The sequence below is a fragment of the Mastigoproctus giganteus genome, chromosome 1 (assembly GCF_048544385.1).
Source record: "Mastigoproctus giganteus isolate SK-2022 chromosome 1, ASM4854438v1, whole genome shotgun sequence".
NCBI classification, from domain to species: domain Eukaryota; kingdom Metazoa; phylum Arthropoda; class Arachnida; order Uropygi; family Thelyphonidae; genus Mastigoproctus; species Mastigoproctus giganteus.
The window spans coordinates 201,568,399-201,581,453 of NC_143575.1; the positions used below are offsets into that span (position 1 = coordinate 201,568,399).

General features: G+C 37.4%; 1 protein-coding gene across 3 annotated transcripts in view; it reads right to left on the bottom strand.

The window, feature by feature from the left end:
• LOC150091451 (monocarboxylate transporter 10-like) overlaps window positions 1-13,055 on the bottom strand; it is a 243,362-nt gene that overhangs the window by 65,228 nt on the left and 165,079 nt on the right. For 2 of the 3 annotated variants that reach the window (XM_090384019.1, XM_090384006.1), the window contains one exon: window positions 8,815-8,952. In XM_090384019.1, coding sequence (XP_090240145.1) covers window positions 8,815-8,952 — 138 coding nt within the window. The remainder of the gene's footprint in view (window positions 1-8,814; window positions 8,953-13,055) is intronic. The other variant, XM_090384013.1, reaches the window with a different exon arrangement.

Consider the following 13,055-nt stretch of genomic DNA (forward strand, 5'->3'; position numbering starts at 1 on the left):
ATATATGTGGAATGCTTTCATGAACTAGTGGACTCAATGTCTCCCCATGTGACTGCTCTTATCCAAGTGAAAGGTGGGCCTAGTAGGCTTTAGAGGATTTCCATTTCCTGTAGGGTTAGTCTAATGGTGGTTGTGTAGTGAGAAGGTTACAAACAATCAGAAAATGGCCACTGCCCATGGGATCATTCATAGCAGACCATTGAATGACTGGAAACAGTATTGGGGAGCAAATCGAGAGGTCAGTTGCAGAAGTTTGTCCAGTAGGTAACTGTACATGGGTGTGTGTGTGCACCACTATTAAGAATGGTGAGGTTTTGTTTAGCTAGTAAACAGTCAGCTTTGTTTATCTAATTTCAAACAGTCAGCTTTGTCTATCTAATTTAGAGGATCCACACAAAGGGTGGTGGCCATTGAAATCCTCTAGTAAGCAGACAGGGAGGGTAGCTGTATTAAAAGTTCTTCAAGATCTTTATAAGAGTATGTATGATTGATTTGGTGGGAGATAGACTGAGACTAGTGTAAAAGCAACTGGAGTAATCAGATGCACAGCAATGGCTTCAGTTTGGGTTTGGGACATGAATTGGCTAGCCAGGATCTTTTAATTAATCAAAATAGCCACGAGCAGAATCAGAAGTATTCTGATCTCTTCGATAGATGGAGTAGTTTTTTTATAGAAACAGAAAAATTGAGGAGTTAAATAGGTTTCCTGCAGACAGAAAACAACTGGAGAGTAGCAGTTAATTAAGTACTGAATGTCGTAAATTTTGCAATGAAAGCATCTGCAATTCCACTGCAAGATAGAAGGTATTAAAGATTGAATTTAGAATTTAGAAGAAGCTGTACCCAACTACTTTTGTTGGCGCGGCTGTCTTGTGGCGTTCAGGCTTCAGTTTGTGTCTTTTTGGAAAGGTAGGGCAATTGGTGTCCATATCTTCTTCGACAAATATTTCCAGAATTGGATTTTCCAGTTTGGATGAGTACTCTGCATCCATCGACATGTCCTGAATAATCTTCTTTTTGAAGTCGAACTAGGATTATTTGAAGTAGCAGCAATCACTGACAGAGGAGGAGATATCGCTGGTATCATAAGAGGCATATTACTTGCTTGGTCTGAGTGCTTAAGGGCATTGAACTGTTGCTGAGAAAGGACAGCCCAAGCACAGTCGGAGATTAATACATTTAATGGAATGGTAACATCAATTTGAATGGCAACTGTTTGGTATTTTTTTGCAATATTGGCATAGGTACATTTAGGCATAATGGGTACAATTAATTTTATTGCCTCCTGATAATTAACTTTGTTTTCAACTTTATATTTTACAATTTTTTTCTCTGTTTTCCACCTCTCACATGTCTTAGAGTAAGCAGGATGGTTGCCTTTGCAGTTGGGGCAGATCATTTCTTTCACCGAACAATCACTTTGAATGTGATTGGAAGATCCACAGTTGGAACAAACTGGGTTCCCTCTGCATGTTGTTTGACAGTGGCCATAATTTTGGCATTTATAACATCTCAACAGATTAGGAATGAAAGGACAAATTCAACAAAGTAGATAACCTGCTTTTACTGACGAGGGTAGCTTTGGACTTTTAAAGGTGAGAATAATATTTCTGGTAGGTGTGAGTATATTGTCTCTTTTGACAGCAATTACGTTTTGTTCCTGAAGCTCTGTTTAATTTCTTCCTCTGTCACATTCAACAGGTCCCAAATAGATATAACACCCTTGGATGTATATAGGGTTGCATGGGGAGTTACTTTTACTGGAATTCCAGCAAAATTTGTCATTTGTAAGAGTTTTTCAGAATGGCTGTGATTTACAGTTTCAACAAGTAAGTCCCTGGATTGCAGTCTCTTAACTGTATTGGGAAAACCTGCAATACTTTACAGGTGTTTTTGGATTAGAAAAGGGGAAAGCTTACCGAGAGGCTGTTCTGATAGTGAGTGCATTATTAAAAATGCAGGAAACTCTGTCGCTGAGGAATTGGTTTTAAACCTCTTTGGTTGCAACAAGTCATGGTAATTTTCTGTCTCTGGCTGACAGCTTGTTCACTCTAAAGAGGGAAACATATTGTGTTCCATATTGGCTCCTTTTAGCTCTTGGCAGATGAACTTATTTGCCAAGGTTAGCAGCCACGCCACAGGGTGGCAGGAGTAGTGCTTGGTGTGGCCAAGAGAAATTAGTAGGAGTTGGTATATTAACTATGAAAAATAAAGAAATGTTACTTATCTTTTTTGCTCTCTACCAGTACTTTTGATACAAGAGCTGCTACTAAATAAAAGGATTTCTTAAGGGAAGGAACATAAAAGAAAACTAGAATTCACCTTTTAGAAAATCATAGCGAAAGCACAGAGAAATCGCTCAGTCACTATCGCTTGGCACTCGGGGCCTAGCTTTGTAGCAATGTAATCAGAAGAGGCTTATAAATTATAATTAAGAGTACTCCATATGTGTTTTAATAACTTAAATTTATCACTTTATCATATACAGCATTAATATTCGTAGAGCTTTTAGTATTGGTGATTTGCTGTAGCTACTGTATTGCAAATAAGTTGCTTGAGAGTTCAAATCACACAAGTTTGCAATATAGTTACATTTATTATCTATTATAACTACTTAGAATTTACAAACATAATGTTATAGCATAATACACATAACCTAAACTTGATAGGAGATAGGGAATTCATATACCCTAAGTTCAATACTGAAATATATACAGTATATATATATATATTCAATAATGTAAACTTCACAGCATAACTGGTGAATAATGTTATTACTGCATTACGATATAAGGTTAGTATAGCATTTTTAATTCTATTGAATTTGAACTGAAACAATGCCTCAGACCAGAGCAGCAAAGCAAAAGACTAAAGGTAGTTGTTGTTGTTGTTATTTGGTTTTTAGGAGCATTAGCAACTAAGGCCATATTGCTCCGGGAATATGCGGTGGTCATTCCCTGACCTTTCCGCATCCTCCGTATTTGGTGGGCATAGGCTCGAACCCCGGTCTAATCAAGAAGAGTGTGCTACACACTGCTGCTCCTGCCCACCTGGCTACGGAGGCTAAAGGTAGTGGGAATGCTCTTGCTAGGGGAAGAACTGAAGGGGTGGTTGTCCTCTGAATCACAGCCTTATGAAATGCACTGCTTGTTTAATGTTTGTGGAACTATCAGGAATGGGAAATGATATTGCCAAAGGGAGGGATATCTTTGTGTGTACTTGATGTAAAGGGTGCTTGACTCAAAATTGCCTATTAACAATCTCTTGAAGTTTCAATTATCATTTCACAGAATAACAAATATATATCCAAAATAACATGCAGCAGTGTTTCCTAAAGGTAGTGGGACTGTTGTTAGGCACCAACTCAGTTGTTAAGGGCCTTTAGGAGAACTTGAAGAACAGGGTGGATGCCTCAAAGGATTTAAATTGGGAGGGGCCCCATCAAGCTCTCAGCTGCCCACATCAACACCAGCTTGAACTTGATCATCAGGCAAACAAAGTGGCAACCCCCAAGGCAGAATGCACTGGTCCCACATGAGCTAGTTGTTGTCAGTGACTCTACTGTCAAGCAAACAGGAAGTATATTGTGAAAAAAGGATAGGTGGAATAGGACCAGGGTATGTCTGCTAGGGACAAAACTTGATGATGTTGTACAGCAAATATCATCTTTGAAGGGAACAAAAGGTGATATGCTTGGCACTAATGACATATTGACACTAATACACGTTGGCACTAATGACATTAAGAGTAGGAGATCTGTGGACTTACTTAATAAGTACAGGTCAATGTTGAAAAAAAAATCGCAAGTTAGGGTTAAATTTGAAAGTGTCTGCAATTCTGTCCAGACAAGATAGCAGGGAGTATATGATGAGAGCCTTTGAGGAGTACACATTGTACTCCCCAAAAAGGATAGGAAGGGAGGAGGAATTATGGTGTTAGGAAACAAAAAACCTGAGGCAGTGTGCATCCAGTTGACAAGGTGGCCAGTGCAATGTTGAGTCAATTTGGTGTGACTTAAGCACTGGGAAAGCAAAAATGAGAGTAGGAGTGTGTTATAGGCCTAATGACTCTGATGACTACAACAAACAACTGTACAGAGAAATAGAGTGGGTGAGTAAATCAAAATGTCATATAATGGGGAATTTTAACTTTCCAGATATTGAGTGGAATTGTGGGCTGATCAGTCACACACCAGCAAGACATTTGTAGATTTATTGGATGAGTGTTTTCTACAGCAGCATATCTGAGAGGCAACCAGAAGAAGTAATACTCTTGATCCGATTATCAGCAGTGATTATTCATGCATTCAGATTCTGCAGATAAAGAACCACTAGGTGCCAGTGATCACAGTGTAATGTTGTGGGATTTATTTAAAGATATAACTACCATCAGAGGTAAAAGGAAGGAATTTTTTGCTTTCGTAAAGGTGACTATGGTAGTCTCACACAGTTTTTAAATTCTATACAGTGGGATAAACTGATGATGTTGCCAAAAGCAAATTCTAAATGGAAAGAATTCAAGAAATTAATCTTGGAAGCTACTAGGATTTTCATACCAACTAAGAAATACTGTTCAAAGTTTAAGCCTAAATGGATGTCAGATGAACTAACAAGACTCGTGGCAGAGAAGAAAAATGCATGGGATGCATATAAATTATCAGGCGATACAGAAGCCTAAGGTAGATATAAGTTAGTCTGTAATCGAGTCACAAAGGAGGTTAGGAAATGAAAATAGATTACAAGAAATATTTGGCAAAGGATTCAAAGAAAAACAGCACAGACGTCTTTACTTATGTAAACTCTAGAAGGAAGAGGATGAATCAGATAGGTCCACTTGACATTGATGGTTCAACTGTTGATGATCCTGCTCAGGTAGCTAACAAACAGAATGAGTATACTGCATCAACATTCACACATGAAGAATTCAGCAGGAAGTGGAGGCCAGAAATTTATCAAACTCTAACCAGGATCTAAATGATTTTGTAACAACTGAGAGCAAAGTGGAGGAAAAACTGTTGAAGTTAAACATAAGAAAGGCACTTGGGGTGGATGAGATCTATCCAGTTATATAAGGGAGGCAGCAAAGGAAGTTTTTTTTTTTTTTTTTGAGTCAAAGGCTACTATGGCCAAATTGTGTCTGTTCCTGTGGAGAGACACTGTACAAATTAGTAAAAGGAGTTTATAGGAGCATATATATATTAATCTGTTTTAGATAGTGGAAAAACTCAGATAAATTGGAGTTGTCTCTAATAACATGTCTTAGTCAAAGAGATTCATTTAAGTTACAGAGGGATCGGAATGATGTGGATCTGGCAGACCGACAATGATTCCACTCTATAAGAATATGTTTCACAGTTAGTGATGGATCACAGTGCAAGCACAGTGGGGGATTATTTCCTTGCAATAAATAGAGATGAATAAGGTGGGTATGTCCATAAATGCTCAGGCAAGCACAACCTCTGTGTCTCCATTTGAACAGAAACTAGATTTCCACAGCTCTGGATTCTGCTTTATATTTTGTAACTTGTTATTTACCTGGTTATGCCAAATTTCTCTCCATATTTCATTACATATTTGGCGTATGATTAGTTTATAGTCTGTGTAAAGAATCTGGATATTGTCATTGTCAGTGGGATTTCTTGCTGCTTTATCTGCATGCTCATTTTCTGGTATTCCAGTGTGTCCTGGAATCCAACAAAAAGTGACACTCTGCCTATTGTTATGAAGATCAGATAATTTGATTTATAAATGGTTGTGGAGAGCGAAATTTGCCATAGAGGGCTGTCACTGCACTTAAAGAGTCTGTATAGATTATAATCTTCGGAGTGAAGTTATTAGCAATCAAGGTCAAACCTCTTAATGCCATAGAGTTCTACAGTGAAAACACTGCATTCCTGTGGTAATTGGCTCCAAAAGTGACACAGCAGCTCCCACAGCTGTGTCACTTTTGGAGCCTTTAGTATAAATTTTCAGAGTTTGTGTATTTGCAAGGAGTGGGCTGCATGTAGTTTCTGAAAAGTTTGATTGGTCAGGGAGTGTTTACCCCAACATTGGAAGTAATCATCACATGAAGGTATGCAGCACTCTTTCCATGGAGGCTGCACGATTTCTGTCTTGATGAGAAGTGGTCAAATACATATTCCACTGCTGAATTAGTTCTTGTAAGCGGATTCCTGTAGGTTTATTTTCATGAGGTTTATTTCTAAAAAGATTTACCCACTGAGGATCATAAAGTGTGACCAGATAGGATGAGATGGAAGGCTATTTATTTTAACCACATAGTTGAGGAGCAACATCTTTCTCCGAAGGTGGAGTGGAAATTCATTGGCTTCTATACATAGACTTTGGACTGGCAAAGTCCTGAATGCCGCAAGAGCAATCCTGAGTGCACTCTGTTGTACTGTGTTGAAACATGCTAACAGAGTCTTGTGAGCAGAGTCATAAACTGGAGCACCATAATCTAATCGAGATCTGATTAAAGCTCGGTATAGATGGAGTAGAGTATAGTGATCGGCTCCCCATGTCATAGATGTGATTATTTTAAATATATTCAGCTTTTTCATACAGACAGTTCACATTTGTGGTATATGTTTCTAGAATGTCAATTTGGTGTCAAAAAAATATTTTGTAGCCAGGTGTCGTTTGGTGAAGACGTAGACTTCCACAGTTGCTACACAAACAGATAAGTCTACCTTGAAGTTTTATTGTATTTTTGATTAGTTAACATATTAATTTGAATTTTACAACTAGATTAAATAGGCTTAGTAGCGTTCATTAGCTTATTTTTTAAATTTAGCTGGTGATTCAGTTACAACTTGCTACTCATACCGCTATCGTGCCGGTGTTTGGCGGGAATATTGTAGCATAACCAGAGCTCAGAAGAATAGTAGGGTTTAAATTGTAATAAATAAGTATTCTGAAGGGCTTAATCACCTTTTGGGCACATATCTTTTGTAATTTTGATTAGTTAATGTATTAATTTGTGTTTTACAAATAGATTAAATAGGCTTAGTAGCATTCATTAGCGTATTTTTTAAAATTTAGCTAGTGACTTTGTGAGTTACAAGTCACTACTCTTACCGCTGTTGTATGGGTGTTTTGGCTGGAATATCGTAGTGTAATCAGTAGTGTAGAAGAATAGTTGGTTTTAATTGTAATAAATAAGTATTTTGAAGATTTTAATCACATTTTGGGCATATATCTTATGTATTTACTAAGGGTATAACTAATTAAGCACTTGATCATTATGGTATAGCATAACTTGATAATGTTTATCTCGAACTTGATAGCTAAGGTATAACATAAAACCATATAGCAGAATATATTACTGCATTAGCTTAGTATAGTATTGTATAGTCAAGTATAGTAGAGTAAATTAATCAATTAACCTTAATAATTTTCATTGTTAATTAATTAAATCGCATTTAAACGGAAATCATTCCCAGACTAGAGCAGCAAAGTAATGTGCACAAAGTAGCGGGAGTGCTGTGGCTCAGGGGAGAACCGAAGGGGGTGATTCTCCAACGCATCACAGTCTAAAGAAATGTGCAACTTGTGAAATGTTTGGAGACCTTTCTGGAATGGGACATGATGTTACCAAGGGGGGATGTCTTTGTGTGTGTGCTCGATGTAAGCGGTGTGAAGAAGTTAGGTGCCAACTCAGCATTGTTATGGGCATTTATGAGAACTTGAAGACCGGAGTAGATGCCCTCAAAGGATTTAAATTGAGAGGACCATCAAGTTTTCAGCTGCCTATGTCAAAGCCAGAGCTTGCACTTGGCTTTGACGTAGCGGCAACCACCAGGACAGAATGCACTGGTCCGACAGGAGCCAGTTATTGTCGGTGAGTGTATTGTCAGGGAGATGGGAAATATATTATGCAAAAAGGATAGCTGGAAAGGACCAGGGTATGTCTGACGGGGACAAAAGTTGATGATGTTGTAGAGCAGATATATCATCTTTTAAGGGCACAAAGGGTGATAATGTACACGTTGGAACTAATGACATTACGAGTAGGAGATCTGTGGACTTACTTAACAAGTAGAGGTCAATGTTGAAAAAGAGTTGTGAGATAGGGTTAAATTTGAAAGTGTCTGCAATTCTGCCCAGACATAATAGGAGAGATTATATGATGAGAGCCTTGTCAATCAATTCGACCCTGGAGAGATGTGCAAGGCTCGTGGGGTAGAATTTTTCTCAGCATGGTCTGTGCTTGTTAACAGGAGAGATTGTTTCTACAGGGATGGGATACACTTAAATAGAAAAAAAGTGCAAGAATATTTGCTGATTCTATCAAGGCAGCATTAAGTGGGTCAGAAAACTGCTAGCATTTAATTTGGTGAAAAGAGTTAGAGAAATCTTATTTAGACAGCTATAACAAAGGAAATCATTTGCAGATATAAGTTAGATTATGTAGCACACAAAAATTTTTATTAAAGCTAATTGACTCAATAGTCTATAAAAATTGCCATGATAATCAAATTGAAACAGAAGCATGTAACTTTAAATTTTGTTCTTCACACAGACGTTTTTGAGATAGGGTAACTTCAGAATAGAAAGAAAAAGGTTTTTCTTCAGAAAGACCTCTTTAAAAACAGATTAAAAAAAAAGCTTCAATTAATCATAATAATTACTGCATAGAAAGTTATTTTCCTTTCTTTTTTGGCATTAATGCTGGAAATATAATTTTCTAACAGAATGCATATTCAGTAAAACATTCTTATTCTCACTATTTCAGAATAAATATGTATGTATATTAGGTAACATTCTGAATGTTAATGAGTTTTCTTTTCATTATCTAACAAATTTTCCTTACTTGTTGTAAATAAAAGCGATTCACCTTTGGAATGTCTGAAATTCTTCCAAATAGAATTCTTCCCATACCAGATGAAGCACCAATACACATTATAAGTATTTCACCATTTGCAATTTCCATATCTTGTACATGTTTGACCTTTAAATTGAAAAAAAAAAAAAAAAAAAAAAAAGAGTGTTATATATTGTGTTATATATCAATATAAATTTTATCTTAATATAAATAAACTTTCATTACATATTTGAGGAAAAGACATTATTATCGTGTGAAATTATACCCAGACTTCATTTTACTGAAAAACTTGAATGGCACAAACCCGCTTAAAGCATTTTAACACCAAAATATACAATCTGGTTTTATACGACTGGATTCTTACTGAATTCTGTGAACCAGTATGGAGGAGATGAAGGAAAACAGCATGCTCAGTACAGTTTTCAAACATCCCCAGAATAAGACAAAAATGAACAGAGAACTATGGAAACACAACATGAAACTTGGTAGTCTCAAATGTTCATGATCCACTCCTCATACTGTCTGAATATACTATTTAGTAATAATTCAGATGAAACTATCAAATTGTTGTACCTTTTAAATGTCTCAATAAACCAAAATCTATAATTTACCTGATAATAGTGTTTTACTTCAAATACACTGTATTGCCAAAAGTAACTGGACTCCTGCATGCTTCAAAGAGCCTTTTATTGATGCAATATTTCATAACATGTTGAGCCAACATGTAATTAAATTTACATATATCCTCATCAGTAGGCTCTGAATATTTAATAACCAAGAAGGGAGTATTTTGGTACATTTCTCCTTCAACGCAGAGCTAAATTCAGCTATTGATTGCAGAGCATGTTGGCCTGACCATTCATCTGGGATGAACTCACACAGCTAGTGTTTGAGTTTATCCCAATTTATGAGGGCTCTAGGCAGGCCAGCGAAGCTTTTGTATGCTCATATCTTTGAGCCAAGTCACTACGGCCTCTCCTACAACATGTGCATTGTCATGCTGAAACAGAAAAGGGCCCTTCCCAGTTCTGCTTTTCCTGCATTGTGGCAGCAGCATAAGAAGAGCAGAACTGTCCAGAATGTCAATGTATCAAATGACATTCACTGTTCCAAGAACAGCAACCAGTGGTCAAGCTCAAACCATAAGAAATAACCACAGGCACTGACAGTACCTTTGTCAAATTTCACAGATGGGACAACGGTAATCCCAAAATAACTTATTCACTCCACCAAGTGAATAAGTTATTTTGGGATTACTGTTTCCCAGGTGTAATACCTTACACTTTGTTGGATTAAAGCATAGCTGCCATTTTTCTGACCATTCCTGAAGTCTATCTAGGTCTCTCTGAAGAAGCTCAGCTTGACAGTGATCATTAACTACTCTACAAATGTTAACATTATCTGCAAATTTAGACATCACGCCCTCTATCCCTTCATTGATGTCGTTTATGAAAATTAAAAACAACAGTGGTCCTAATACTGATTCTTGGGGAACCCCACTTCTTACATCAACCCAATCTGAGGAATATCCATTTATCACAATCCTCTGCCTCCTGCCCCGAAGCCATCCTGCTATCCATCTAAGGATTTTCCCAGTGATTCCAACCTGTTCCAGCTTATAAAGCAATCACTCATGTGGGAATGAGTCAAAAGCTTTGCTGAAATCTAAATAAACAATGTCGAAATTATTCCCTAAATCCAGCTGATGAGTGACCCTTTCAAAATAGCAAACCAGATTTGTTAAACATGATTTTCCCTTTACAAAACCATGCTGAGTATCCATGAGGATTTGAATTCCACCCTTGATCATTGCCTCCATGATTTTCCCTACCACTGAAGTCAGACTGACAGGTCGATAATTTCCCACTTCACTCTTAGAGCCACCCTTATGTATGGGAGATACATTGGCACTTTTCCAATCCAAGGGAATCTCCCCAGAGTCTAGTGATGCTCACATAATTAGCCTCAATGGTTCAATGCACTCACTTGCCGCCTCCCTTAAGATTAGAGGGTATATTCCATCAACTCCAAGAGCCTTACTGGCCTGTAGGCTCGAAAGTTTTTTCATTAAATAATCTTGCGAAATTTCAGTATCATTAATTACATATTTTTCAACTTTGCTCCCACAATTTCCCATTGCCACAAAAGGTTTTTCATTTGTAAATATCAATGCAAAATAACTGTTGAGTTCATCTGCAACGGAAGCTGGTATATTTAATGCTATCCCCTTTCCCTTACGTAAAAGTCCGATCTGGTTCATCCTGCTCTTCTTGGCATTTATATATGTGAAGAATTCCTTATCTCCCCTCTTTGCTCTGTTTGCTATGATTTCTCATAAACTGCCTTTGCCTGTCAAACCTTTTCTGTGGCTCTATTACAGATCATCTTGTAGCTGTTATAGGCTTCAGTACTTTTTATTGCTCTGTAACCTTTCCATGCCACCTTTTTCTGCTCAAGTAATGTGGCAACTTCACTATTCATCTAACTTGGAACCCTCCTCGTGGATTATTTTTTTAATGGTAAATACGCATTCAAGGCATCTGTGATTAATGTTTTAAAAGCATACCACAGTTCGATTGTATTCATTCTCTGTGCGATATCTACCCAGTTAATAGAGGCCATGTAGCACCTTAAGGCATTGTAATTTCCTTTTCTGAAATTAAAACCCATTCCTTTGCCTATTACTACTGCTACCTCTCTCATCATCATCCACCATATAACTCCGTAGAACTCTGTAGATATGGTGAAATCTTCATTTTTCTCCGTTACGTCATTGAGTATCTCTGCTTCCACAAGTCTTCCAGATATAGCCACATCTTCATCAATACATTTCATATGAAATATCTGTTTTCAGGCAAATCAGCCACCATATCTTCATTTTTGAAAAGGTGATTTGAATCCAACTTTATGAAAAAATTTATAATGGTTTCTGGTTTAACTTGTTTCCACACTTTTGCAATCATCCAACTAGCATCCAAGATATTAATTTTAATCTGTAGTTTTGAAGAAACAATTACTACAATTTTTGCCACCATCAGCCCACAATAACTGCATTTCAAATTCTGAATCACCTCCTGATCCATTGGCTGCAGTACATAGTGATGTTTGGTGGTAAAAAGATTACTTCAATCACGTTTAAATGACGGATATTGCTGTGAACTGCACAGTTGTCAAGAGCAGAATTTTCCTATTTTTGGTAGAGAATGTTTTGTCTAATTTAACAAATCACCCTTTAAAGAGTTCACTCATCAGCCACGCTTTTTTGGTTGAACTTGTACTGAACTGGTAGTCTTTTAACTTTTTTGAAGCATCTAGGTTTTGCTGATTTTCCAATCATTAACAGTGGCACTTTTTCGGAGCCGTCGATATTCACTTCAACCAGAATCACTTTTTTTTTCCCCCCATTGCTGCAATGATCACCTTTAAAAGAAAATGTTTTGTTCAGCATGCACTTAAAAAATAATAGGTCAGGGAATGACCACCGCATATCCCCGGAGCAATATGGCCTTAGTTGCTAATGCTCCTAAAAACCAAATAACAACAACAGCCTGCCTCTGATAGAAGTAATCTTTCAGGAGGTGGTAAAGATTCCCAAGACAGAGGGATGCCCTAGCCCTGCAGAGGGCACTGACCCAACACAGGGCATAGAACACCCCCTCAAAGTGGCTTTCTTAAACTATATTAGTCATATAGTGTAAGGAAGCCATAAACTTTTGCTGCACTATCTAAAAAATAATAAAATAGCTAAATAAAAATAAATGTGCAGGGGATTTCAAGAACTGCTGGGAGTCATCATGGAACAATAAATACATGGGCTTGTATTAGGATAACTATGAGTAGGAACAGGTACATGAACACTTGCATGTACACCAATGCGAGTATAGTAAATAAATTTTATGAATTTGAAGTGATGGTCAAGACATCGAGGGTGGATATTGTTAGGATATCAGAAACATAGTGTCACAGAGATATAAGGAAAGCAGAATTTGAGGAATACAATGTAACATAAAGGAGGGACAGGACAGAAAGGGAGGAGGGATTATGCTGTTAGTAATGAACACATAAAATCTAAGGCGGTGCAACCAGTTGATATGGGTGGACAGTGCAAGGTTGAGTCAGTTTGGTGTGACATAAGCACAGGGAAAGCAAAAATGAGAGTAGAAGTGTGTTATTGGCCTAATGACTCTGCTGGCTGATGCTGCATAAGCTTGCTTTCTTGCATCGTATAC